At 35.5% G+C, this 27,412-nt stretch overlaps 1 protein-coding gene across 1 annotated transcript; it reads left to right on the top strand.

Annotated features, from left to right (window-relative positions):
• Window positions 1-409: 409 nt before the first annotated feature.
• On the top strand, window positions 410-25,696 carry LOC105219626 (long-chain fatty acid transport protein 4). The gene is made up of 4 exons (XM_011195895.3): window positions 410-849; window positions 23,286-23,909; window positions 23,976-24,177; window positions 24,257-25,696. Exons 1-4 carry the CDS (start codon window positions 731-733, stop codon window positions 25,196-25,198), a joined length of 1,887 nt encoding a protein of 628 aa, XP_011194197.2. The 5' UTR covers window positions 410-730; the 3' UTR covers window positions 25,199-25,696.
• Window positions 25,697-27,412: the final 1,716 nt, after the last annotated feature.

Below are 27,412 nucleotides of genomic sequence, written 5' to 3'. Positions count from 1 at the left end.
AATTGGACGCAACAAGATCTTTGTGGAGCTAGCATTGAGAGCGATAAAGGTATATCACTGAGAACTAAATGAGAGAGAGAGAGCTCGCTTAACACCAATACCAAGATTAACTGCGTTGACTCTTTTTGAATGAAATAAATTGTTAACTAGCGGAGGGTGGAAACCTGCCACAGAGGCTGTGAATGCGTGTTGGAACATTTGAAATTTTGGATCAAGCACAAATACATATGTAAATAAAAGTATGGCAACTCTTGGAACACTTCACTTAACATATTTTTTTTTTGTTTATTTCTTCTTTTTTTATGTTCATTTATTTAATTTTTTTTTTGTATGAGCTACTGACAAACATATGCGAACGAGGCAATACGTCAGAATTTGTATTATCGCATACATTACTATGGACGCGTTTGGTTACTGTGCGCTTCAGTCGTTGCTGTTACGCCATTGTGCGCGGTTCGCTCATTCATTCCAAAGGCGGGTGAATATTAATTTTCGCTGACTTTTGCGTGTTCACTAGTCCGTCTGGCCCATTCGTGCGAGTAACTTTTGCCGTATATGTGTGATTTTCTGGTGGTGTAAATTAATTTAATTAAAGAAGCGTATTTCAAGTATTGAATTTTCGTACAAATTACGCGTTCGAATATACTGAAAAGTGTCTGCTGCAATCTATATTAGCTTTGTTTAAAAAGTTTTGAAAAAACAAAATTAATTTTGCTAAGAAAAATTCGCAATGAATTGGATTGTCACGGTTGGACCGGCAGTAGCCATCACGCTGATTGCTGTGTTGGTGACGAAAGTCGGCTGGCGTTGGTTTTACATTGCCGCTGTAACATCGAAGCGTGATTTGACGTGAGTTGCACCACTACACCTTACCACTTTTTTACTTTATTTTTTTACACATCATTATATACTTATTGTATATACATATGTATATACAAATCCACATATTTTCTGTGTTTGATGGCGTACAAAACGAGTTGTGCGTTGCGTCTAGCAGTCATAAAATATGGACAGCAGCACAAAGAGATTTAAATAAAGTACATAAATCCATAACAGGTTTATCTTTTAGCGGTGGTAATGTCTAAATGCGTATACTTTTTGTTTTTATTTATTTTTTTTTATATTTATTTATAATATTTATATTTACCAACAAATAACAAAATTGTTGTTGTTAAAACATATAATATTTTTATGTTTATTTAATTTTATAACTGGGAATCCCAAAATTAGTCGCTCGTGTGTTCTCTCTAATTTACTTGTTGGAATGCGCAGTCGTAACGTACGCCTATATGTATATTTTTATGGAAGAAGCTCTTAATTTTCTTGAACTCACTCACAATAAAACTTCTTTTCCTTCACTTTTCCAGACAAACTTGTAATGTAGGATTTAATCATGCGTGTTTTTTAGGTTAATTATAGTAGAAGTCATCAGTTTTATCATAACCTTTTGTAAAAGATTGCATTATAACATTTTAGTTTTATAGTTCATAGATCGTTCTCAAATGCATTGCGAAAAATCATATACATACATGCAATAAAAGATGTTTATATCTCTATGGATATTCAAGAGAGCCATTCCGTCCAGTTTTATTTCTTAAATATGTTTTAAGCCTGCGAAGTGAGGGAAACGAGCGTTCACTTGAAGCGACAGATATAGGGATTGTTGCTCCAATCTTTAAAAAATGATGACTGTTTTGAAAATTTTCATTTTTTTTTAATTTAAATTTATTTCACAACAGTTTGCTCATGGAACGAAAACTGAAAGTCATAATATATGAGGTTTATGGGGTATAACACCATGGATATGGGGTTTTAACACCTCCTGCGTTTGCCCCTGCGTTCGCCGCTGCTATTAAATATAATTCCAATCCATTAAAATATTATATTATCTTAAACATTCGAAGTAGTTTAAATATTTTTTATTAAATTGCACTAATCTGTTAAAAGAAACTTATATAATTATTCGGCTAAATTTTCTAATTTTTTAATTCATTTAATTTGAGCTAGAATTCTCAGCGTACTTACAACAAATGTTTACAGATTTTTCACACATATTTTTATACTCACTGGAGTGCAATAACGCTTTTTGGTAAAACTCTGTGAATTTCGAGTGTAAAAAAGAACTGAAAAGTATACCAAAAAAAAAAAATAACTTTACTTTAGATACATTGTGCGACTGCGCAATTCACTTGTCTCCGATCCACATATTATATAAATGTATGTACATATATTATATGTATACATATTTATGTATATGAGTTAGTCTGGTTGGAAGCTGTTGTTGATTTTGCAATTAACGGTTACAACTAAAAGTGGCACAATGGCTGACACCTTGCAACCAAGTCCAAAAAGTCTTTGTGATGTTGGTCTTGTGGACATTTGGTGTGTATATAGACAGATAATAAATATGTATTGTTGTATTTATACATATACATACATAAGTATCTAAAGTATGCTAGAGCATATACATTCATGCTCACATATTTAAAACTGTAGGTTTGTTTAAATGTCATTAAGATTGTATATATCTGGGATAATTACTTTGTTACCTGATTTTCGTCATATTTTTGCGCTTAAAATTGACTCTCGAGTAAAACGGGTTTCTTAAAGTTGAATTTTCATTTGCTTAGTACTACATGCATATTTATGACCGTTGCAAATCTTTAGTATTCTTCAATGCATATACGTATTTATATACGTGTATATAAGAATATGTTTTATTTATCGCCCGAAATTCACTTTAAGAATTCTTCACAATTTAATTATCTATAAATATTACTTTGTTTGCATTTTCTTTACTTAATAAATTCATACATAAATACATTTGTGTATATTTAATGTAAATAAAAAATTACTCGCTTTGTTATCTCGCGCAAGTGCAAAGTTTTTGATGACGTTGTGTGTATGACAAATTAAAATTTAAGTACATAAATAAAGTTGGACTTTGATACCAGCAGTCATACTTGCATATATATTTACAATTGAGTACATACGTACTCATCGTCAAAGAATAAGTGGAGTATACACACATGAGTAATAAAAATATTTGAGGAATGTGTTGATGAGTGCCCTACTCAAAAAAAATTATATATATATATATAAAAGTTTCATTCATAAATGTATAAGTATGTAAATATGTATATATGTATTTATGGGTTGTATTTAGGATTTAGATATATGTATCTTTCTTTTCGGTATTTATTTTTGAAAGTTAAGATAGGAGGATATACATACGTGGATATACCCACATGGGTCTATAGAGGTTTAATTAAGTATAAAGATGGATTTGGTTGAAATAGCTATGGCAAAGGTGAGACTTAAAAAGTGTTTAGTTGAATCTGCATTCAAAAATGAATCAGTATACAATATCAATATCAATAAATACAATTTATGTTATGGGAAATACTCGACTATCCATAAGAAACTGATGTGACTTTTTTAAAATATCATTTTCCATACAGATCAACCAACGAGACAGTTACCCATAACTGCATCTTCTAGTATCGGGATCTGCGTTACTCTGTTTCAGGAGTAACCGCAATCTCTGCTTCTTATGCTTGGTTGGAAATACTTTGTGACCTCATAATTACTAGGTTATGTCTAACCAGCTGAAGATAGCATAGCTGAGAACATTTCCGAACCATCTTCTATCTAAGAGTAATTTTTTATTTTATTTATTATTAGTTATTGTTAATTTATTTTATTTAACTTAATTTTTATACTCTCGCAACAAAGTTGCTTGAGAGTATTATAGTTTTGTTCACATAACGGTTGTTTGTAACACCCAAAATTAAACGAGTTAGATATAGGGTTATATATACCAAAGTGATCAGGGTGAAGAGTGGAGCTCAAATCCGAATGTCTGTCTATCCGTCCGTCCGTTTGTGCAAGCTGTAACTTGAGTAAAAATTAAGAGCAAAATCGGACCACTGCCACGCCCACAAAATGGCGAAAACCGAAAACACATAAAGTGCCATAACTAAGCCATAAATAAAGCTATGGAAATAAAATTTGGTATGAAGGATAACACTATGAAGGGGCATATTTGGATGTAATTTTTTTGGGGAGGTGGGCGTGGCCCCGTCCCTACTAATTTTTTTGTACATATCTCGCAAACCAATAGAGCTATATAAACCAAACTTTCTGCAGTCGTTTTTTTAGCCATTTCCTTATACAGTCCAAAAATGACAGAAATCGGATAATAACCACGGATAATAACCACGCCCCCTCCCATACAAAGGTTAGGTTGAAAATTACTAAAAGTGGGTTAACTCAATAACCAAAAACTTCAGAAACACTAAAGTTCGCATAGGAAATGGCAGATGGAAGCTGCACTCAGATTTTTTTACAAAATGGAAAATGGGTGTGGCGTCGCCCACTTATGGGTCAAAAACCATATCTCAGGAACTACTCGACCGATTTCAATGAAACTTGGTTTGTAATAGTTTCCTTACATCCCAATGATATGTTGTGAAAATAGGCCAAATCGCTTCACAACCACGCCTACTTCCTATATACCAGAACTTTGAAGACGATCTGAATCGTTTATTTTACAATATATAAAGTAAGCACTAGTGAAGATATCGGTGCAGAACTTTGTACAAATACTATGTTTATAGTGTGGCAGTCCCATTCTAAAAATCGCAGAAATCGGACCATAGATTGTCAAGGCCCCATATATCGAACACGAGGACATCGGTGCTTCTAACCTAATATTATGTTTTCTTTATTACTTGTTTTTATTATATGTTATTTGCTGAATTTTATTAAATTTATTTCATTTGGTTAAATTTTAATACAGTGGAACTTCTCTAACTCCAGTCACCATAATTCACAAAAAAACTTCAAATTAGAGAGACTTCAAGTTATAAAAATTTTGATTAAAATATACAATTTTTCAAAAAACTGTAAAATATAGATTTAGACACAGTTTTATTTATTTACTTCGCATAAAGTTTTATGTACATACGTTAAAATATATATACTGTAATTTTATTTGTTGCAGTTTGCTATTGTTTGGCTCTTGACGTCTGTATCCCAAGCCTTTGTTACATGATTTATGCAATCCATAAGTGTAATATCATATTTTTTGTTCACCTTCGTACGATATAGTTGTACTCTTTTAAAATCCTGCCTAGAGAGTAAAATTTTAAATTTTGTATTACGTCCCGGCCGAAAAGTTCGATTTATGGAAGAAAATTTGCATGAAATTTGACTCTATCCCAACAATTCAAGAGTTCGAGTTATGGAGATCTTCGAGTGATAGATCTTCGAGTTATGGAAGTTCCACTGTATATTCTCTTTTTTATTTTTTTCATTAATTTTTTATTTATTTTATATATTTTTTTTATTATATATCATATTTGTTTCAGTTTTTTACTTTATATTATTGTCAATTAATTTTGTTTCTACTTTTAATTAATACATTTTTTCTGCTTGATTTTAGTTTACTTCTTTATTTTATTATTTTTTTATAAAACATTAATGTAAATTTCTTTATCTATTTTTTTCTTCTATGTGTGTATAATAATGTCTAATTAATTTTTTATTCACAGTAGTTTTATTCTATTTATTTATAGTTTATTTTATATTTCATTTTTCTGGAATTAATTTTATAATTATGATTATTACGATAATTATTGCTTGTTTACGGTATTGTTTATACTTATTTCTTTCGTAACATATTTTTTATTTTATTTATTTTAATTAATTTCATTTAATGCAATTATAATTTGCAAACTAATCGCTGCGTTTGTCAGTTATTTAATCAATTAGTCAATTAATAGTCAACAACCTGTGCCCATGTAAATGTTCTTGCAGTAAGTGTGTGACCTAGCAAGATCAGTTAAGTTAAGCTTTGATTATTCAACAATAGTCGCATTTACAATAAAAGCGATCTCAACTGATGTGAATGAAATAATAAGTAGGTTTTTTTATATGCATACAATCATATATACGCGTCAAAGTCAAGAATAGTAAATAATAAATAAATAGTGGTAATAAAATGGTTTTCTAAATGCAAAATACTTAGGCTGTGACGCACTGTGCAATTTCAACTTTCTGCGAAGATGTGTGTTCATGTAAATAGTAAAATTTAATACATAATATAAAAATTAAATATAATATTTAGTGAAATTAATTGGATCATGTGAAATAGGGAAGCGTTGTGTTAATATTGAAGAATAGAATACAATATTTTTTTTTGTTACAAAATTGTATGTGTTTGTATTCTGCTCATGACGTTTTATGTAAAGAATCGGTGCTTTGATTTATATAATCGAAAAGTTCAAACAGTTCATTAGCATGTGCTATGGTTTACGCTTAAAATTCTAATTAATTTTCAATAAAAGTGGAAATATATATTTATGTATGCATTAGTTGTCATCGACGTTATCTAACAGGAGGCCCGATGAGTTGCTTCGAGGGGGTCAGCCCACAGGGAAAGGGGCGTTAGATGAGTTGGGTTCGTTGGGTATATAAAAAATGCTAGGTTCTAGTCTGGATAAGTTAGAATTTAAACTGCTACAATATCCATAATGAAGTTAAGCGAGGGTCACTCTTATTTCACAAGGTAACTCGAGCTCCAAGCCCAATATGAATTTATTTTTTAAATGTGCCCGGCTAACTGGCCCGTCATTTTGTATTTTTGAAAAGTAATGACAAATTCGCAATAAGTGACCCAAAAATCCCTGAGTAGAGAGTTTCAAGCAAATCCGATGAATTTTGGTGATTGGCGTTGAAACCGTTTAGCCGATTATAGCCGAAGCGATGATAACGCACCATTCCTCTCTTTCCCTCGCAGTTCGGTGACAGTTGGAGATGTGTAGCCAGGTCGCTTTCCACCTGGTCCCTCCAACGGAGTCGAGGCCTTCCCCTTCCTCGGCTTCCTCCGGCGGGTACTGCATCGAACAATTTCAAAGCTGGAGTGTTTTCGTCCATTCGGATAACATGACCTAGCCAGCGTAGCCGTCGTTTCATCTGATGTTGACATCGTCCAGGCTTCGCCACCATAGGTCAGGGCGGTAATAATTAGCGACTTATAGAGTTCCATTTTGGTTCGTCGAGAGAGGACTTTTCTTTTCAATTGCCTACTCAATCCAAAGTAGCACCTGTTGGCAACAGTGATTCTGCGCTGGATTTCGAGGCTGACATTGTTGGTATTATTGATGCTGGTTAGGTTATTGAACGAGATTATTTTCATATGTAAAGATACTATAATGCACTTGAAAATGCCTATTGGAGATATTTGATTGAAACTGAGAGTTGCCACCCTTTAACAAAAATTAAATTTTTTAGAATTTTTTTCAAATGTAATACAATTGAGTAAGTTTTTTTTGTGGTTTTTTAAATGTTTAATTTAGTCAATAAAAAATTTTAAACTTTGGGTAAAAATTTAGTTTACGTTCACAGCTGTATAATTTTGTACTTACATATAATGATATTTCAATTGAATTATTTTTTTTTGTTTTGTCGTGAGTTAAGTATGCAATTAATTTTAAGTTGACTAACGTTCTATAAATAAATGCAATTTTATAAATAATTAGTCAAATAAATATCACGGTAATAGCCGATAGAGAACATAAACTACGAAGTAGGTTTAAAGTAATTGCATTTCGAGTACTTTGAACTTATCTACACATATACACACACACACACTCAAATTTGGTTGCAGTTTTTAAGTGAGATACACTTATCTAAGTCAACATAGCGCACGTATGACCCTTTCAGGTTCAAGGTAAACGGGACAAAAACAACTATGCTAGCCAACAACACCATGCTGTAACTTGCATACAAATTAAAAGAAGTAAAAAGGCAAAACAACAAATAAAAAAAATTAATTTAAAATCAATTGAAATGGAATCAACGTAGCCGGTTGGTTGGTCTGCGCCTAAGTGGTGCTCAAAATAAAAGTAAAATCGAAGCTTGAAACACATTTGTTTACAAATTCACAAAAATGGTTAAGCTTTAAACGAAAAATGTGGGTAAGAAGGGGTCGTTAGCGAACAGTTTGGCTTGTCTCCAACGCTTAGTAATGGCTAAACCAATTTAGTACATACTCATTCATGCTGGTGCTATTACTTACTTCCTCTTTTATATTTCTATTATATTTATAAAAGAGTGTGTGTGTGTGCATCTATGTTAGTAGTTAGTCAAAAGCACATTTGTATTAAAAGCGTGTCGCTCAATGACGTTGCAAACTTTGGGTGCCATCGCGCTTGCCTCGTCTGTCTGTTTTAATGAATCAACAAGTAACTATTTTTATTTTATTTTTTATTATTCTTGACTTTGCTTTGCATAGTGACGACGCATGCGTCTGTGCTAGCGAGGTTGTTCATCGTATTTGTCGGGTAGTGCGGAAGTTGTCGCGTCCATTGACCAGTGTTTAGGCGTCCATTTTCGGTAGTTCATATAGCCACGTTAGAATTTGTTAATTGTTTATAGGCGAGAATGGTTTTTTAATAAGGGAACTAATGCACCATATCCATTTTTATATAGTACACTTAAAATATATTTACATATACATATGTATATATTTAGTGCATTTCAAGGCACTTATTCAATTTTGTTGTTTAATATTCCGTACAATAGCAAACAACACAGCGACACTAATTAGTTGTTTAGAGAAAAGATGTATGTGTATAGTAATTGTGTATGATGTGAAACATACAAATCTATTAATATATTAAATAGTATTTTTTTTAATACTGCACTGCTGATTATTTGTTTATTTATTATTTTATCCATATAAATAGCTTGATTTATTTTTATATTAAAAAAATTGTATTATTTGATTCACTTGATTTTACTTTGTAATTTTTTTTGGCATATTTTCTGTTTGCATTTTTTATACATTTAATAAACATATTTTTCATTTAGAATAACATTAATTTTGTTTTTATACTCTCGCCACAAAGTTGCTAAGAGAGTATTATAGTTTTGTTCACATAACGGTTGTTTGTAACACCCAAAATTTAACGAGTTAGATATCTTCTTCTTCTTGACTGGCGTAGACACCGCTTACACGGTTATAGCCGAGTCCAAAACAGCGCACCACGTATCCCTCCTTCTGGCAGTTTGGCGCCAATTGGTTATACCAAGCGAAGCCAGGTCCCTCTCCACCTGGTCCTTCCATCGGAGTGGAAGTCTCCCTCTTCCTCGGCTTCCACCAGCGGGTACTGCATCGAATACTTTCAGAGCTGGAGAACTTTCATCCATTCGAACAACATGACCTAGCCAGCGTAGCCGCTGTCTTTTTATTCGCTGAATTATGTCAATGTTGTCGTATAAATCGTACAGCTCATCGTTCCATCGTCTGCGGTATTCGCCGTTGCCAATGTTTAAGGAACCATAAATCTTCCGCAAAACCTTTCTCTCGAAAACTCCTAGTGCCGTCTCATCGGATGTTGACATCGTCCACGCTTCTGCACCATAAAGTAGGACGGGAATAATGAGGTACTTGTAGAGTTTGGTTTTTGTTCGTCGAGAGAGGACTTTACTTTTCAATTGCCTACTTAGTCCATAGTAGCACCTGTTGGCAAGAGTGATTCTGCGTTGGATTTCCAGGCTGACATTGTTATTGCTGTTAATGCTGGTTTCCAGGTAGACGAAATTATCTACAACTTCAAAGTTATGACTGTCAACAGTGACGTGGGAGCCAGGACGCGAATGCGCTGACTGTTTGTTTGATGACAGGAGATATTTGGTCTTGTCCTCATTCACCACCAGACCCATACGCTTCGCTTCCTTATCAAGTGTGGAAAAAGCAGAACAAACGGCGCAGTTGTTGCTTTCGATGAGATCAATATCATCGGCGTACGCCAGCTGTACACTCTTATAGAAGATTTTACTTTCTCTATTTAGCTCTGCAGCTCGTATTATTTTTTCCAACATCAAGTTAAAGAAGTCGTACGATAGTGAGTCACCTTGTCTGAAACCTAGTTTGGTATCGAACGGCTCGGAGAGGTCCTTCCCAATCATGACGGAGTTTTTGCTGTTGCTCAACGTCAGTTTACATAGCCGTATTAGTTTTGCTGGGATACCAAATTCAGACATCGCAGCATAGAGGCAGCTCCTTTTCGTGCTATCGAAGGCAATGGCAGAAGGCATGAAAAGGTGGTGAGTGTCGATTCTTCTCTCTCGGGTCTTTTCCAAGATTTGGAGCATGGTGAATATCTGGTCCATGGTGGATTTTCCAGGTTTAAAGTCACACTGATAAGGACCAATTAGTTTGTTGACGGTGGGCTTAAATCTTTCACACAATACGCTCGACAGGAGCTTGTATGCATGTTGAGGAGGCTTATCCCACGGTAATTGAGATTCCAATCGTCAGGCATGCTTTCTTCCGACCATATTCTGCAAAGAAGCTGATGCAAGCACCTTATCAGCTCTTCGCCGCCGTATTTGAATAGCTCGGTAATCAATCGGGCCCCGCCGCCTTATTGTTCTTCAAGCGGGTAATTGCTATTCGAATTTCTTCACGGTCGGGCAATGGAACATCTGCTCCATCGTCGTCGATTGTGGAATCGGGTTCGCCATCTCCTGTTGTTGTACTTTCACTGCCATTCAGCAGGCTGGGGAAGTGTTCCCTCCACAAACTCAGTATACTCTGGTCGTCAATAACTAGATCACCTCGGGGGGTCCTACAGAAGTGTGCTCCGGTCTTGAAACCTTCAGTTAGTCGATCTTTTCGTAAAATTTTCGAGCATTACCCCTGTCGGCCAGCTTGTCAAGCTCTTCATACTTACGCATTTCGATCCGGGGACAACCAAGTAGCTTGATGGATTTTCTTATGCTGGAATCTAGTACTACAGACGACCATATTTCGGGCCCCGGCGAAGTCGATCAGCCTCAGACTGTTTGGTGATGTTTCGTCATTGAGGCTGAATTTTCCGACTGTTGTGCCAAATACACCTTCTTTACCCATCCTAGCGTTGAAATCGCCAAGCAGGATTTTGACACTGTGGCGGGGGCAGCGGCTCATAGGTACGTTCTAAGCGCTCATAGGAGGTATCTTTGATCACTTCGTCCTTCTCTTCCGTCGGGGCGTGGGCGCAAATCAGCGATATGTTGAAGAACCTCGCTTTGATGCGGATTATGGCTAGACGTTCATCCACCGGAGTGAATGCCAGGACTCGACGACGGAGTCTCTTTCCCACCACGAATCCCACACCGAATCCTTGTCCCGTCCATCGCATTTCTTGCATTGCGGTGATGTCAGCCTTTACTCTTACGAGGACATCAACTAGCTGGGCAGAGGCACCTTCCCAATTAAGGGTCCGGACATTCCAGGTGCATGCCCTTAAATCATAGCCCTTTAAACGTTTGCAGTGGTCGTAATCAAAATTGGGGTCTCTCATCCGAGGCTGTTTTGTTCTTTTCATTGGGGGGTGTTTTTATGTGGTGGGTCCCAAACCCTACGCACAACCGCATAAGCGGGTTTTGCCTTCTCACTTTAGCTCGCCTCCAAACGGATGTCTGTTGGTTACCCAGAGGATACTTGTTCTAAGACCTGAAGTCGTGAGCTGCTTGAGCCACGTGTAAAAGAATCGTTCCTGGCCACTCCCAAGTGAATGACAGTCAGAAACTTTCCTCACTTACGTGAACTTCTACATATGACTCCATCATCTAGATATAGGGTTATATATACCAAAGTAATCAGGGTGAAGAGTGGAGTTCAAATCCGGATTTCTGTCTGTCCGTTCGTCCGTCCATCTGTGCACGCTGTAACTTGAGTAAAAATGAAGATATCTTGATGAAACTTGGCACACTTATTTCTTGGCACCATAGGAAGGTTGCTTTCGAAGCAAAATCGGACCACTGCCACGAGCACAAAATGGTGAAAACCGAAAACACATAAAGTGTCATAACTAAGCCATAAATAAAGCTGTGGAAAAATTATAAAATTTGAAACAATGGATCACACTATGAAGGGGCATATTTGGATGTAATTTTTTTTAAGAAGTGGGCATGGTCCTGCCCTCAAATAGGTTTTTTTGTATATATCTCGCAAACCAATAATGCTATATAAACGAAACTTTCTCCAGTCGTTTCTTTTAGCCACTTCTTAATACATTCCAAAAATGAAAGAAATCAGATAATAACCACGCCCACCTCCTATACAAAGGTTAAGTTGAAAATTACTAAAAGTGGGTTAACTCACTAACGAAAAACGTCAGAAACACTACATCCCAATGATATGTTGTGGAAATAGGCCAAATCGCTTCACAACCACACCTACTTCCCATATACCAGAACTTTGAAGACGATCTGAATCGTTTATTTTACAATATATAAAGTAAGCACTAGTGAAGATATCGATGCAGAACTTTGCATAAATACTATGTTAATAGTGTGGCAGCCCCATTCTAAAAATCGCCGAAATCGGACCATAGGTTTTTAAGGCCCCATATATCGAACATGAGGACCTCGGTGCTTCTAACCTAATATTAGGGTTTCCAACTTTCAATGGACTTTATACAATATATATGACGAATATTATTAATATAAATAAAGTTAAATAAATAAATTGCGAGAGTATAAAATGTTCGGTCACAACCGAACTTAGCCCTTTCTTACTTGTTCAATTTATTTTTATATTTTGGCAAATAAATTTTTTGTGATAATTAAATCTAGTTTATGTTCTTCTTATGTTCATCTCCATTTTTTCCATGCGCTGTTTTTAATATTTTTTCATTTAACGTATTTTTTTATTGTTTTTATTAATTTTTTGAAAGTTAAGTGCTTGTGACTAATTTTTTTTACCGAAAATATAGGTAAATCTCACAGATATTCTAAAGCAATTCACAGAAGATAGTCTGCCTCTGTGCCAAAAATGGGGTTAATACTTCCTCTAGGCCCTACATACATATGTACCTCATATACGGACTTTCAAACTTTCGGTGAACTTTATTCGATATATATCGGTTAATTTTTGAGATGTGTTATCAAATATATTTTATATTGTTTATTTCATATTAGTATTTTTTGTTACTTTACTTTTTTATGTTTTATAATTTTATTTATTTTTTCTTAAAATTTTTTTTTCATTATAAATGGGTTCGGTTCGTCTTTAAATTAATTTTATATCATTGTTTACCTATCTGTATCGATCCAAATTTCGTTTTTCTGTTTTTACTTCTTTGTTATTCAGATTTTCATATTATAGTTCGTATTTAAATAAATTTTGTATTAATAAAATTAATTAAATCGATTTAAAGATTGCAATTTTTATAAAATTTTATTTTTTTTTTATTCAAATTGCATATACTTATTATCTTATTCGCGCTTCCTTTATTCGCGTTTTCACTATTCGCGGATTAAAAAAATGAGACCCAATTTCTATATTCGCGACTAAAAATTTTTTTATTCGCTGATCTAATAAGCACATACATAATAATAAAATTATTCCAATAGGTATCCAATTCAATATTAGATCTTATTACAAGAAAATGTTAAATATTCCACTATTTTCGCAATATTTTTGAACTTTTGGTAATATTTCCATATAGAAGGGGCTCACATGGTACTGAACACAACCTATTGAAGAAGAGGTTTCAACAAGCACTGGAAACGTGATATTTAATTTGAAAAATTTTAGTGAAGCCATTCTTAAAGGCAAATGAGCTCTTCGATTTCTTTATGAACATTGATCCGTCTATGGAACGAATTCTAATTTTTAAGAGACAAATTGCTAATGCGACTGCTATGTATCAGTCTGAATTGAAGGAGCTTTTGAAAACTGCTAAGCAAGAAAAAATTACAAAATTCTTCAAGCCATTGCCTAAGCCTTAAGATAATTAGTTGAAATGTTCAAAAACTTCAATTAAATCATTTTTTTAACATACCTATTTGTTTTTTTTTTGTCACCTAGGAACATATCCCCTATAATACCATATAAATTACCATCCCGTATTCACGGTTTCTGTATTCGCGGCATATTTATGGAACATATACCCCGCGAATAAAGAGCTTTTACTGTATATTTTTCTTCAAATCGTTTTTACTTAAAATTATTTTTAATTTTTCTTAAATGTTTTTTCAAATTTAGTTTATATTATTTTATTTCTTCTGAATTTATATTCTATTTTATATTTTTAATGTTGATAAGTTTTTTTTAAATAAAACTTTTTTTATTACTTTCCTTTTCCTTTTCCTATTTTTATTATTTATTTTTTTGTTCGTTTTTTTTTTTTTAATTTTTTAATTTTTCATCAAATTTGTGCACCTTATATTGCTATTTTTAGTTATTAGTTTTTTTCTACTTTGCATTATTTTTATTATTTTCTAATTGGTTTGTAAAATATTATTGAGTATTTTAGGTGTGAATATATAGAGCATATGTACACTATGTATAAATATATAAATACTAAATATTTATGAACTCATATGCCTCTTATAAAATATTCATATAATTATAAAACTCCAAGTAATTAAAATTCTAATAGCTTCTCATCGCACTGAATGTTAAATAAAACTTAGTAGAATTGCTATTTGAACAAACGAAACAAAAACAAAAACCAAAAAGTAGTGTTAAAGGAATGCCAAAAACAAAAATGAAGTAATATCACAAAGCTTTGCTGGCTACCGTTCAACGTACCGGACGCCACCACTGACCTACAGAATTGTTTTACGCACAAATTTGGCGTTTGAAGAACATTTTCGTTTTCATTTTAATTTTCAACTTTATTGTCACTTTCAGTCATTACGAGTACATTCTGTACTATTGGTGGGTTTTATGTTCGTGAGCACATGCATATTCATAATAAAGACATACATATTTAAATATTTAAATACTAACATATGCATATATACGCTTCAAGTATTGGGTGCTGCTTAATTAACGCTATCGGCATTTTAAATTATTTATTTTTATACAAGTATTTAAGTGTGTGTATGTACATATATAAAATTTTTGATAAATTTAATGGAGTATTAAGCGTTATTTTAAATTTGAGGTTAGTTTTTGAATGAGCCTCTGTCAGACTTATTGTTGTATGATTATTTGTTGTGTGTGATTTGGATTGCTATAAAATTAAGAAAATATTTTTTCGATGACGGTTAAGCCAGAGTCGGAACTCTACTATCACAGAGTACTATTTCTGAAACTTAAGGGGTTATACCAGTGTAACCCATGAAAAATTTGGCGATTTTCCTGAATTTTTTTAAGAAAGTACTCGATTGAATGTTTCGGTATATTTTTAGCTATATTTTGAGATTTTTTTTTACAAAAATATTGTAAAATAACGGAGTTATTTGATGTCTTGGGAGGTATCGAAAAAAATTCCCCAACTGCTGACATGATTCCGGCCGAAGGTGTAACTGAAACAAAAAAATTCAAAAAGGTTATTAAAGTTGAAGATATTTCCTACGACCTACGATTTTTGAAAAATATCAAAAATTAACAAAAAGGCTTAGTTCTGGAAAAAATGTCCGTTTGTATAGTATAGTAACTATATTCCGGAATACTCAGTTTCAAGTTGGTTAATTTCTCGTTGTCGTTTTGAGAAAAACACATTTAATGTTTCAAAAACTATTCATGGTACGACCTTACCGCTTTGACGGGATATTTTTGAAATTATAAACAATCGAATAAGCAAAAAAAAATAATAATATTTTTTCAAAGTGTCGCACTTGTTAGCTACATCTGATACTAAAGGAAACTACTTTCCATTACCTTTTAATACAACCACATTTTCCTGTATTTTTTCATTGCAGTTTTATTTAGTTGGTTTAGTAAACCTAGGCCGCTTCTCTAAGTAAATGTTAGCTATAGTTACTATTTTTTCGTCGATGTCAATAGTACTTCAGAGGTTCTATCTATGCTCTGTACTTCAGATTAGTACCATCTTGAGGTGTAGGAACCGCTACTGACTACAATTGCATGGCATTCGCCATTCCAAATTGTCTCTTGGGGGGATATAACCAGAAAGTTTAAACAATTGATCGTGCTTCCAAAAAACAATATAAAACAAATAGTGGCACTGCAGACTAAGGAGCCATCTGCACAAACTATGAATCTGCTTGTTGAATCAATGTCGATTTTGTGACCTAGAAGCGGAGGCACCTAACAATAGGCTCCTTGAATGACCTGCGATTACGAGAAAAAGTAGTGGGGTAATGGGGGCTCTGTAACCAAAACGATATAGCATCATGTCCATTTCCTGGCGTGTTGTGGTTAATTGATATACAGTGATAATAGGAGAGGTCATATTGGATCATAGGTATTTAATATTGTTTTCTTTTCTCAAAAAATGTCGCATTTATTCTGCCCAGTACTCGAGTTTTCAAATTGTGAGTGAGAGTTCCAGCATCTGTTGAAATATAAAGAGGCAGCACTTTCATCGAGAAAAGCGGGCTTAATCTAATCTAATCTAACTTTCTTGAAGTGAATTTCATCTGAAAGTATTTACTCAACTTTAATCTAAGAAAAAACCTTAACTTTCAACTCACATGTGAGGGGTCCTCAATGATCACAATGGAGCACTATAGTCTTACTTCAGTAGTCTTACGTATACGTCTTCAATTATAAGGCATACCGAGTGAGCTTTCACAGCTGATTCAGATCGTATTAAGTGGCGAGGAATGATAGTAATACCGGAATGTTCAATATACTAAACTTCTTTCAGATTCAAAGTAGATGAGACTGAATTTACAGATGGTCTGCTCGGAAACTATCGAAATTTAGTATCATTATTGATCTTTGAAACCATTCCATTGAAAAATTTTTGGCATATATTTATTTTTATAGTATGAAGCCAAATAAACCGAAAAATGATAATTTAATTATATAAATACATTCCATATATACATTTATATATTTTTGTAGAATGCCTTTTTATATTATTTATTATGGTCTTGCGCTTTCTGTCAACTTCTTAAAATTACTGCTTGCACTTTAGTTTGCATTGAATATAGCAAAAAATCGGCCAATTACGCTTAAGATTGTTTTGACCTTTGAACATACTCCACAGTCATACATGCTTATGTACATTCATATGATTATAAGTATTGGAGGTTTTCAGTGCCATAAAACTACACGAAGATCTAAATTTCTGCTACGCTCACAACTTTTTATGAAACTGGTTTTTGCGCTTTCTTGAAGTCGGCCAACCGGCCAGGTTGATGGCTAAGTCGGAGATTGGCTGTGCGGTTATGAAAATTCGACTGTGAGCCGTTTGTTATGCTGCAGCAACCTTGACGAAGATGAAACGAAACTTCGAGGCGATTTTTGTGTAGAATTTGTTTAAATTTTATGCATTTTTAAATTTCTATATACATAAAGATGTATATGCTACAGAATATGTTAACTATAGTAGAAAATGTGTTTTTTAATATTTCCATTCTTTTTTGTAGTAGGAAATGAATTTAAAAAAAATTAAAAAATTTCAATGAGGAAGTCTTACTGTGCAATAATATGTGCAAATAATATCTCGATATTTTTTTCCAATTTAATTACAATCACTTGCGGTAATTAGAGAAATAAATGGTGGTTTGCTAGCTTATTGTCAATTCAAGATTTATTTCCATATGATTGACTTTAAGTGCACTTTAGTTATATTTGTCACGTGTATAAATACAAAATAATATGTATGCATATAATGGATATATATTTACAGTATACACATTTGCATATTGATTTCCAACAACACATTTATAGCGGCTATATACGAGTATAATACACGCAGTCATATAATAATATAATTCTATAACCACAATATCAAACCATCAGCCCACCGGTAGTAGTTGATTTGATTTCTTGTTGCGCTGAATTGCAACATTTCATTTTATTATTATTATTTCATTACCGGTAAGCAGGAAAATGATTGTATTAGCTTTTTATATGTATGTATATGGGTTGCACATTATGCAATTACTTGTGGTTTATTGCAGTGATAATCAGTATCTAGGTTTATTGATTGAGTAAGTAGTATATAGAGAAAATTTTCAAAACGATAAGCGTGATCAGCACCCTGAACCTAATATACATATATTATATGATAAAAGAGCTTGTCATGAATATTTAGTATTTTAAATTTTAATTTGCATCGATTACAGTGCTCTTACAACTTTTCGATGTTATTTTATTTAGTAAAAGACATAATTATTTCAATCAAAATAACCCTGGTCTCGATGATAGTATTTTGAAGTTTAAGTCTGTTCTAAATACTAAACAAATGTATTCAGTTCTAGAGACGTCGCCAAATTGAATTAGATTTGCTGAAAAGGCTTTCGCAACCTTGCAAGATCTTACACTGTTCCAGCAATCTATCGAAGATATATTATAGAATCAACAATGGTAGCACTGTAGTGTCTCCCATGCAACTATTGAGAACTCTTGAGGCCTTGTCCAATGATACTCTTTTCGCATCAGTTTTGCAAACTGAAGGATTAATAAAAAAACAAGTAAGGAAAGGCTAAGTTCGGGTGCAACCGAACATTTTATACTCTCGCAATTTATTGAAGAAATTTAACCAATACATATATGCGGAATAAAGCTCACCGTATTTTTGAAAAACCTTTAATTAGATATATAATGAGGTATATGGAAATGTTATGACCCGATTTTAATAATTTTTGGAACAGAGATACACTATTAGAAGAAAACAATTTCCTCTGAATTAAATTGAGATATCTGAGAGATTTACCCATATTTTCAGTTAAAATTTATCCTTAGGCGCTGAGTTCAACATGTTCGATATCTGGGGCCTTGAAAAGTTATGGTCCGTTTTCGACAATTAACGGATTTATTCCGTTATCTTCATTGGTTCCTTATGTTTACATTATAAAGTGCAGGAATCAGATGGAGTTCTATGGGAAGTAGTCGTGGTTGTGAACCGATTTCGCCCATTTTTTGTCCGTGTTATCAGGGTGTCAAGAAAATATTATATACCGAATTTCATTCGAATCGGTCGAGTAGTTTCTGAGATATGGTTTTTGACCCATAAGTGGGCGATGCCACGTCCATTTTCCATTTTGTAAAAAAATCTGAGTACAGCTCCCTTCTGCTATTTCTTCTGCAAAATTTAGTGTTTCTGACGTTTTCGTTAAAAAATTACATCCAAATATGCGCCCTCCTAGTGCGATCCTTTATTCCAAATGTTTTCGCCATTTTGTGGGCGTGGCAATGTCCGATTCTGCCCATTTTCGAACTTGATCTTCTTATGGTGCCAAGGAATTTTTGTGCCAAGTTTCGTCAAGATATCTTAATTTTTACTCAAGTTACAGCTTGCACAGACGGACAGACGGACAGACGGATGGACGGACAGACATCCGGATTTCAAATCTACTCGTCACCCTGATCACTTTGGTATATATGACTCTATATCTAACTCTTTTAGTTTTGGGTGTTACGAACAACCGTTATGTGAACAAAACTATAATACTCTCTTTAGCAACTTTTGTTGCGAGAGTATAAAAAGCATCTAAAGGTTCTGAAAAGTTTTGAATGCTTACTATAAAATTAAGATTATTTGGGGTATAAAATAACCTTACGAAACCAGAGTTGGAAGGAATCCTCAATTTTATTATTATTGAACTGAGAGTGGGTGGATGTCCCCACGCTTAACGCGGTCTACTCTTGGACCTCGCCTATGTTCAATCAACTCGGATCAATCTCTTGTGATTGCATGATCTGACCTTCATATTTGGTAGTCAAATCAGCCTTTTTTGCTCTTTCTTTAATGCTTTATAAAGAGTGTTACAGTGATCGAATTTAGTTCAAAAATCCAGCTTTATACCACCAAGGGCGTTCGCCATGGACAGAAACAGGTGGTAATCACTTTGCGCTATGTCCGGGCTATATAGTTGATGCGATAAAACCACCCATCCGAGCTCCCTTAGCTTCTGACGAGTCATCAACGAAGGGTGTGGTCTGGCGTTGTCCTGATAGAACACTACACTCTTCCTGTAGGCCAATTTTGGACGGTTCTGGTCAATCGCCTGTTTCCAGTTGTTCGCAGTAGGCTCATAGTGGATGATTCCCTTCCAATCCCACTAAACAAACAGCAAAACCTTCCTGGCCGTCAATCCCGGCTAAGCCACTGTTTGGGACGATTCACTCGCCTTAGACCACGACCGTTTTCGCTTGATATTGTCAAATGTAATCCATTTATTGTCGCCAATCACCATCCACTTCAAAAATGGGTCGAGTTCGTTCCGTTTCAACAGCATATCGCAGGCGTTGATTCGGTCCAGAAGGTTTTTTGCGTCAAACCATGCGGCACCCAAACATGAAACTTTTTGGTGTATCCAGCCTTCTGCAGATGTTTTAAAATGGTTTGGTAACTAACTCCCATCTCCTGGGCGATGTCACGAGCCGCTCTAACTCGATGTTTTCCATGAGTTGATCGGTATACATCCTCACAGATCTTCCGCCGCCTGGCTTATCCATGGTGTCGTTTTCACACGCTCTGAATCGTCGAAACTATTACTCCGCAGTTCGAAGTATTTATTCCGTTAATTGTGCCCACGCGTGTCTTAAGTTGAATAACCCGGTAAAAAAATTGAATAGTCGAGCTTTCATCTTCTCTTTCCCTAGAAAAAATCAGATTAAAAATGAATTTTTTTGGTTATATACCAACTCAAGTTCCTTCACATTCGACCTTAGCTATATTTTTTAGCTTTTTTGGTGATTTTCTACACTCATTAACGATTACAATATTTTTATTTTAAACATTCACTTTCAATGGGGGGCAGTCATCGACCTATATCATACATATACATGCATACATACTTGTAATTTATGTGCATTTACATGTATATATGTACATATGTACATTCTTATTTGTAAGGCGCTTAAGTAGCCCATGTAAAATTGTAGATATAATCAGAAAGCGTTACATATGAACCACTTAAAAATATGTATGTAAGTACATTGTGCGTGTGCCGCCGTAGGTGAATGTACTTGTGAATGACTGCTTATCTAAAGTAAATACGAATTGTTCGAACTGCCGTTACTCAGCAATATACTATGCTTACATATATGTACTACAATAGTACCTCGTAGTTAGTTCATAAAAATATTAAATTGTTGCATTGACATCCAGTAGGTTGTACACGTGATTCCAACGAATATTAGGTTCATATACCTGTCGTCAAACAATGTCCAATGTGCTTCCGACTCTAAAAAACTAACTCATATACTCGTCTCCTTCCTTCCTTCCTTCAATCAATATATACTCTATAATCGTATATACTCTATAAGTTTCGAAAAAATTAAGTGTTGATATATATGAATGATGCGTTTTTTGTAGGTTAGGTTATAAGGCTGTTTCCCAAAGGGAAACATACGTGGATTATAAAAGGCAGTCCTTTGAGAAAACAGGATCACCCCCTAGATTAACAATTAGGAGTCGACAAATTGCCCTGAACCTACTACAAATCTGCAGAGATTTTTCACTTCTATATTCGATATTTTGCGAGCTTGTTCGTAGGCAGAAGAGTATATTATAAAGGGTTTTTCAATAAGAGCGCTACAAAAGTTTTTTTTTTTTAATAAAACAAAAATGGGATATCAATGAAATATCATTATGCATGGAACTCGATCTCTTTTGCATGGCCACCACGGACAAGCTTGCCGAAATCCAAACACTGAACCCGGCATAAATCTGCTGGGCCGATACTGCTGCAATATCACTTTCGATATTCGTACGAAGTTCATCAATCGTCGCTAGCTTATTGACATAGACCATAAACTTGAAGTAGCCTCACAGGAACTAGTCTAACAGTGTCAAATCGAACGACCGAGGCGGCCAATTGACTGGGTCATTTCAATAAATCGATGTGACATTAGCTGGGTGGCTTGTGGCGCCGTCCTGTTGGAACCACATATTGCCCAAGTCCATAAAAATACTCGGTTATCATTGAGCGGTAGCGATTCCCATTCACAGTAACGTGCCGGTCTTGATCATAATGGAATATGTACGGCCGTAAGTAAGCTGAAGATGATTTTTCGATGAAAACCCGGATTATTTTCAAGTTGTTGCTCAGCCCAAATCACGAAAATACGACGATTCTGGTGGTCAAGCGATTTGGGTCTTCCTCAATTGATGCGTTAGTGGCAGCAATATTCTCGACACTACGGACACTTCCTTGTCTCACTGGGACGGAATACAAAAAGTGGGCCTGTGGATTCAAGTTTTTCCACTAGATGCTCAATTGTTGATCTGACAGGACGATAATGACGACCATACATAAGTTGGACGTAAAGTTGAGGCCACTTACTTCGAACTTTGGTAGTAAATTTTAATAATTTCGAGTCGTTGTTAGATATATACTTATATGTCTTTGGCGTCGCTTGCTGTCCCTATCGGTCTACTTTTCTAGCGTCTCTATTGAAAAACCCTTTACTATAGAGGTATCAACGGGAATTTTTTGGTTGGAAATCGAAGAAATAGATTTGGAGAATCGTAATTTTGTGCACCAAGTTCGATAATGGTTTTAACTGTCGTCTCGATGATGTCAATAGTCAAACTCGGAGCTGCGATTTGATATCTCCACACTAGTTATAGAACCTACTTAGGAACATAAACAGTTAGGGATTCATATTACTATTAATCTATTAGATAGAGATCGAAATCGTCAAGAAGTCTTGCAGCCACATAATCGAAATAATAATAAGAATTTGTCAATTTTTGAAAACACTACATTATCCACCCTGTGTGATCTACAACTGTTTCCTTAGTTGCACTCAAATATTTACAACCATTAACGCTAATCTTATCACATAAGAAAGTCGAGTATGAGTGGCGAGTAAATGTATTTGCCAAGTCACTTAGCATGCACCCAAATCCACTCGGGTCAACACGGCTCAAAGTGCAATGTTCGTACCAACAACGAAGTGGCAGAAAAGCAAGTACTAAATGCTCGTGGTAAAGCATGGGTTATGTTGTTATGACTTTCTAGCACTAATCGGACAATAAAATTCGGTTTGGGTGCTGTTCTCAATTCTTCGATTGATAAAGTGTGCGATTAAACGATTAAAGTTTATTTTAATTGCGATACGGTAAAGGCTTATCGCCAAAGATTCATTGCGCTAAGCACTTGGAGTTCCAAAAATATTTTGTGAAATAATTTATGATTTTTCAAATTTTACTACTTCATTGTTTTGTTTACTTTAAATTTCTAGAACGTATTTTAAATAAAAATAAAAAAAGAAGAAATAATTTTTATATTTTAAGCAATTGTTTATTGAACTGTTTCTAAAACTCAAGTTCGTTTGAGAAATACAAAAAACTTGACTTTCGAATTTCAACTTATTTAAGATATTTCCTTCGTTATCCTTACAGCGCACTCTGGGCCTACATCAAGCTACTGCGTTTAACCAAAAAATATGAACGTGAAAATCTCACAATCGCCGATATATTCCAGATGCAAGTCAAACGGAATCCGAATAAAAATGCCATAATCAGCGAGACACAACAATGGACGTTCCGTCAATTGGATGAATTTTCCAATCGCGTTGCGAATCTCTTTCATGCACAAGGTTTTCGCAAGGGTGACGTCGTGGGCTTGCTGTTAGAGAATCGTGCTGAATTCGTTGGCATCTGGTTGGGTCTCTCCAAAATCGGTGTGATCACACCACTGATAAATACCAATCAGCGTGGTCCATCGCTTTTGCACAGCATTACTGTGGCGCATTGTAAGTCCTTGATTTTCGGTGAAGGTTTCGTTGATGCTGTGGTGGATGTGCACAATGACATACCAGCCGACATTACGCTGTATCAATTCAATGATCAAGCAAATGCGAATGTGATTGCAACTGCTCGTGATATGACAACACTGCTAGAGACGGTGGAGAAGCGTAAAGTAGCAGCGACAGCAGAGCGCGCCAATCATCATGATCGTCTTGTTTATATCTACACATCTGGTACGACTGGTCTGCCTAAGGCGGCGGTGATCTCACATGCGCGGTATGTGGTTTATCATCCGTTACTATGATTTTTTTTACTCATAACCTTCTCGCATATATTCTGCAGCTACCTCTTCATCGCGGCTGGCATTAACTACACCATGGGTTTCCGTCAAGACGATGTCTTCTATACACCGCTACCACTCTATCACACCGCTGGTGGCATTATGAGTATGGGCCAATCGGTACTCTTTGGTTCCACCGTGGCGATACGTAAGAAGTTCTCCGCCTCTGGTTACTTTGCTGATTGCGTCAAATTTCAGGCAACCGTAAGTAGCAACGCCTTGTATTAAATATCTTGGTCTTCATATTTGTTTTATACTCAATATTTTCATCACATCCCCACAGGTTGGTCAATATATCGGCGAGATGGCACGCTATATACTCGCAACACCCTCATCTCCCAATGATCGCGCCCATCAAGTGCGTCTCATCTTCGGTAATGGCTTGCGTCCGCAAATTTGGCCACAATTCGTCGAACGTTTCAATATATCCAAAGTGGGTGAATTCTATGGCGCTACGGAGGGCAATGCAAATATTATGAATAATGACAGCACAGTCGGTGCGATCGGTTTCGTCTCACGTATACTCCCAAAAGTTTATCCCATTTCAATTCTACGCGCTGATCCCGATAGTGGTGAGCCAATACGTGGTCCCGATGGTCTCTGTCAACTGTGTGAGCCCAACGAACCGGGTGTGTTTATTGGTAAAATTGTTAAGGGTAATTCGGCGCGTGAATTTCTCGGTTATGTGGATGAGAAGGCATCGGCAAAGAAAATTGTACATGACGTATTTCACAAAGGAGATATGGCCTTCTTGTCGGGTGATCTTTTGGTTGCCGATGAGCGCGGTTATTTGTTCTTTAAAGATCGTACAGGCGATACGTTCCGTTGGAAGGGGGAGAATGTGTCGACCAGCGAGGTGGAGGCGCAGGTTAGCAATGTGGCAGGCTATAAGGATACCGTTGTTTATGGCGTGAACATACCACATACGGAGGGACGCGCCGGTATGGCTGCCATTTACGATCCCAACAATGAGGTTGATTTGGAGCTGTTTGCCGAGAAATTGTCGAAAGTTTTACCTGCCTATGCGCGTCCACAATTTTTACGTTTCCTCACCAAAATCGATATGACTGGCACATTTAAGTTGCGTAAAGTAGATTTGCAAAAGGAGGGTTTCGATCCGCTAAAAATAAAGGATACCATATACTATCAGACGCCGAAGGGACGCTATGAAGTGCTCACGTCAGAGATTTATGAAAGGATCAATCGTCATGAGTTGCGTTTTTAAGCGCACGTAAGCATTGTTAACGTCTCGCCTCTTTTGTGAGGTTATGTTTGCCTGTTTTTTAGAGTTTAAGTATTTTCTATTGATATTGAAAAAAAAAAAAATGTTATTACGTTAGTTTTTTAGTACACACTTTGTTCGTACAAAGTTTGCCAACTAAAGATCATTTAAATTCTTTTTTATTCCTACGTATATTCATATGTAAAAATTGTTATCTTGCTGTTAGAAATAGTTTACGTTATGTAGTATAACATTTGTAAATATAAATTGTTTACACTAGAGTTTCGACAAATTTCTATCGATTAAACGATAACTGTTTGACAAGAAACTATTACAACTTAAGTGTATTATGGTTACGTCTTTTCGATCTAGCTGAATTCATTTAAAATATAAGACGGTTGAGGTTTACGTACCTAAAGCTGTTAAAGACTTTACATACATATAAATATATTTTTAATACGCACAAAACGATTTGGAAAATAAAATGAGATTAAAATTCTAGTACAATTTCTTATTTATAGTTTGAGTATTCTCAAATCTCTCTGGGAAACCTATGTAGCATGATTTGTTTTTGTGAGCTCGTGGCACCCAGATTATTTTTAGCTTTTACTTCTGTATCCCATCATCTTAATATTTAATGGGTCTAATCATTGAATCCGCAGCGAATCCGAATTCGAAATTTTCATGCTGTCATTTATTCCTTCGATAAACTGGTTTACCATAAAGAACGTAAAACTGTTCTATCGACCTTCATCGACAAATGCGACAAATTTGATAAAAGAAAGTGTCTGTGTCCATCGTTTAAGAACAAGTTTAAAACTGAGCTCCTCATCGAGTAAACTTAAAGTTACTTAGATAAAGACCCCACCAATCATTTCAGATATGCGTTTTACGATTTTGTAATTTTTTTTGTTACAAACTATAAATAAATTATTTATCAACCCACACATTAACATTTTCATTCATCCAGTTTGGTCCTGGTTTGGAGAGCCTACACAGTTTAACTCTTGTAAAATTTCTTCCTAAAAAGTATTTAATTCGTCTGAGGCTCTTTAAGAAAATTCTGACGCTATTTCGGAGGGCAAATTTATATCGTATTTAAACGCCACAAATTAATTGTTAAAATGTGTTTGTCTCTTGTCTCTATAATACCCATATACAACATAATTTAGTCCATCATCAGTAATTATTTACATAAAAACTTCCAATTTTTTTATTTCTTTTACATTTCCGTAACTCATTCACCAACGGATAGATTTCGGACCACTATCTTGTAGCAGCTAAGATACGCACCCGCCTCTGTGTAGAAAAGCGCACACGTCAACAAACACAAGGAAGGTTCGACATCGAGAAGCTGCAATCACAACCGACAGCCGAACGATTTTCTACTCGACTTGCACTCCTGCTCTCTGAGAGCACTCATCAGCATCTCGGTATAAGGGAGCTGTGGGACGGCATATCAAACTCCTTACGTACAGCTGCAACCGAAACCATTGGCTTTCGGAAAAGCCAAAAAAACAGCTGGTATGATGAGGATTGTCGTCTCGCAGTGGAGAGAAAACAGACTGCCTACCTCGCAATGTTGCGATCGACCGCAACACGAGCGGGATGGGAAAGATACCGAGAGCTGAAGAGGGAAGCGAGACGCATTTGCAGAAAAAGAAAGAAAGAGGCAGAAATGCGTGAGTATGAAGAGCTTGACAAGCTGGCCGACAGGGGTAATGCTCGAAAATTTTACGAAAAGATCCGGCGACTAACTGAAGGTTTCAAGACCGGAGCACACTCCTGTAGGACCCCCAGCGGTGATCTAGTGGTTGATGACCAGAGTATACTGTGTTTGTGGAGGGAACACTTCTCCAGCCTGCTGAATGGCAGTGAAAGTACAACACCAGGAGATGGCGAACCCGATTCCCCAATCGACGACGATGGAACAGATGTTCCATTGCCCGACCGTGAAGAAATTAGAATAGCAATTACCCGCTTGAAGAACAACAAGGCGGCGGGGGCCGATGGATTGCCGGCCGAGCTATTCAAATACGGCGGCGAAGAGCTGATAAGGTGCATGCATCAGCTTCTTTGCGAAATATGGTCGGAAGAAAGCATGCCCGACGATTGGAATCTCAGTGTACTCTGCCCAATCCACAAAAAGGGAGACCCCACAATCTGCGCCAACTATCGTGGGATAAGCCTCCTTAACATCGCTTATAAGGTTCTATC

The sequence above is a fragment of the Zeugodacus cucurbitae genome, chromosome 3, assembly GCF_028554725.1.
Source record: "Zeugodacus cucurbitae isolate PBARC_wt_2022May chromosome 3, idZeuCucr1.2, whole genome shotgun sequence".
Lineage (NCBI taxonomy): Eukaryota > Metazoa > Arthropoda > Insecta > Diptera > Tephritidae > Zeugodacus > Zeugodacus cucurbitae.
The sequence above is the reverse complement of the archived record's forward strand: the minus strand, read 5'-3'. Positions and strand labels throughout refer to the sequence as shown.

Bases quoted from the DNA above. Each gene is read 5' to 3' on its own strand.
- LOC105219626 (XM_011195895.3), top strand. From the start codon at position 731: ATGAATTGGATTGTCACGGTTGGACCGGCAGTAGCCATCACGCTGATT. The intron at 850-23,285 runs GTGAGTTGCACC...TTATCCTTACAG, and splicing joins ACATCGAAGCGTGATTTGAC to CGCACTCTGGGCCTACATCA. The intron at 24,178-24,256 runs GTAAGTAGCAAC...ACATCCCCACAG, and splicing joins GCGTCAAATTTCAGGCAACC to GTTGGTCAATATATCGGCGA.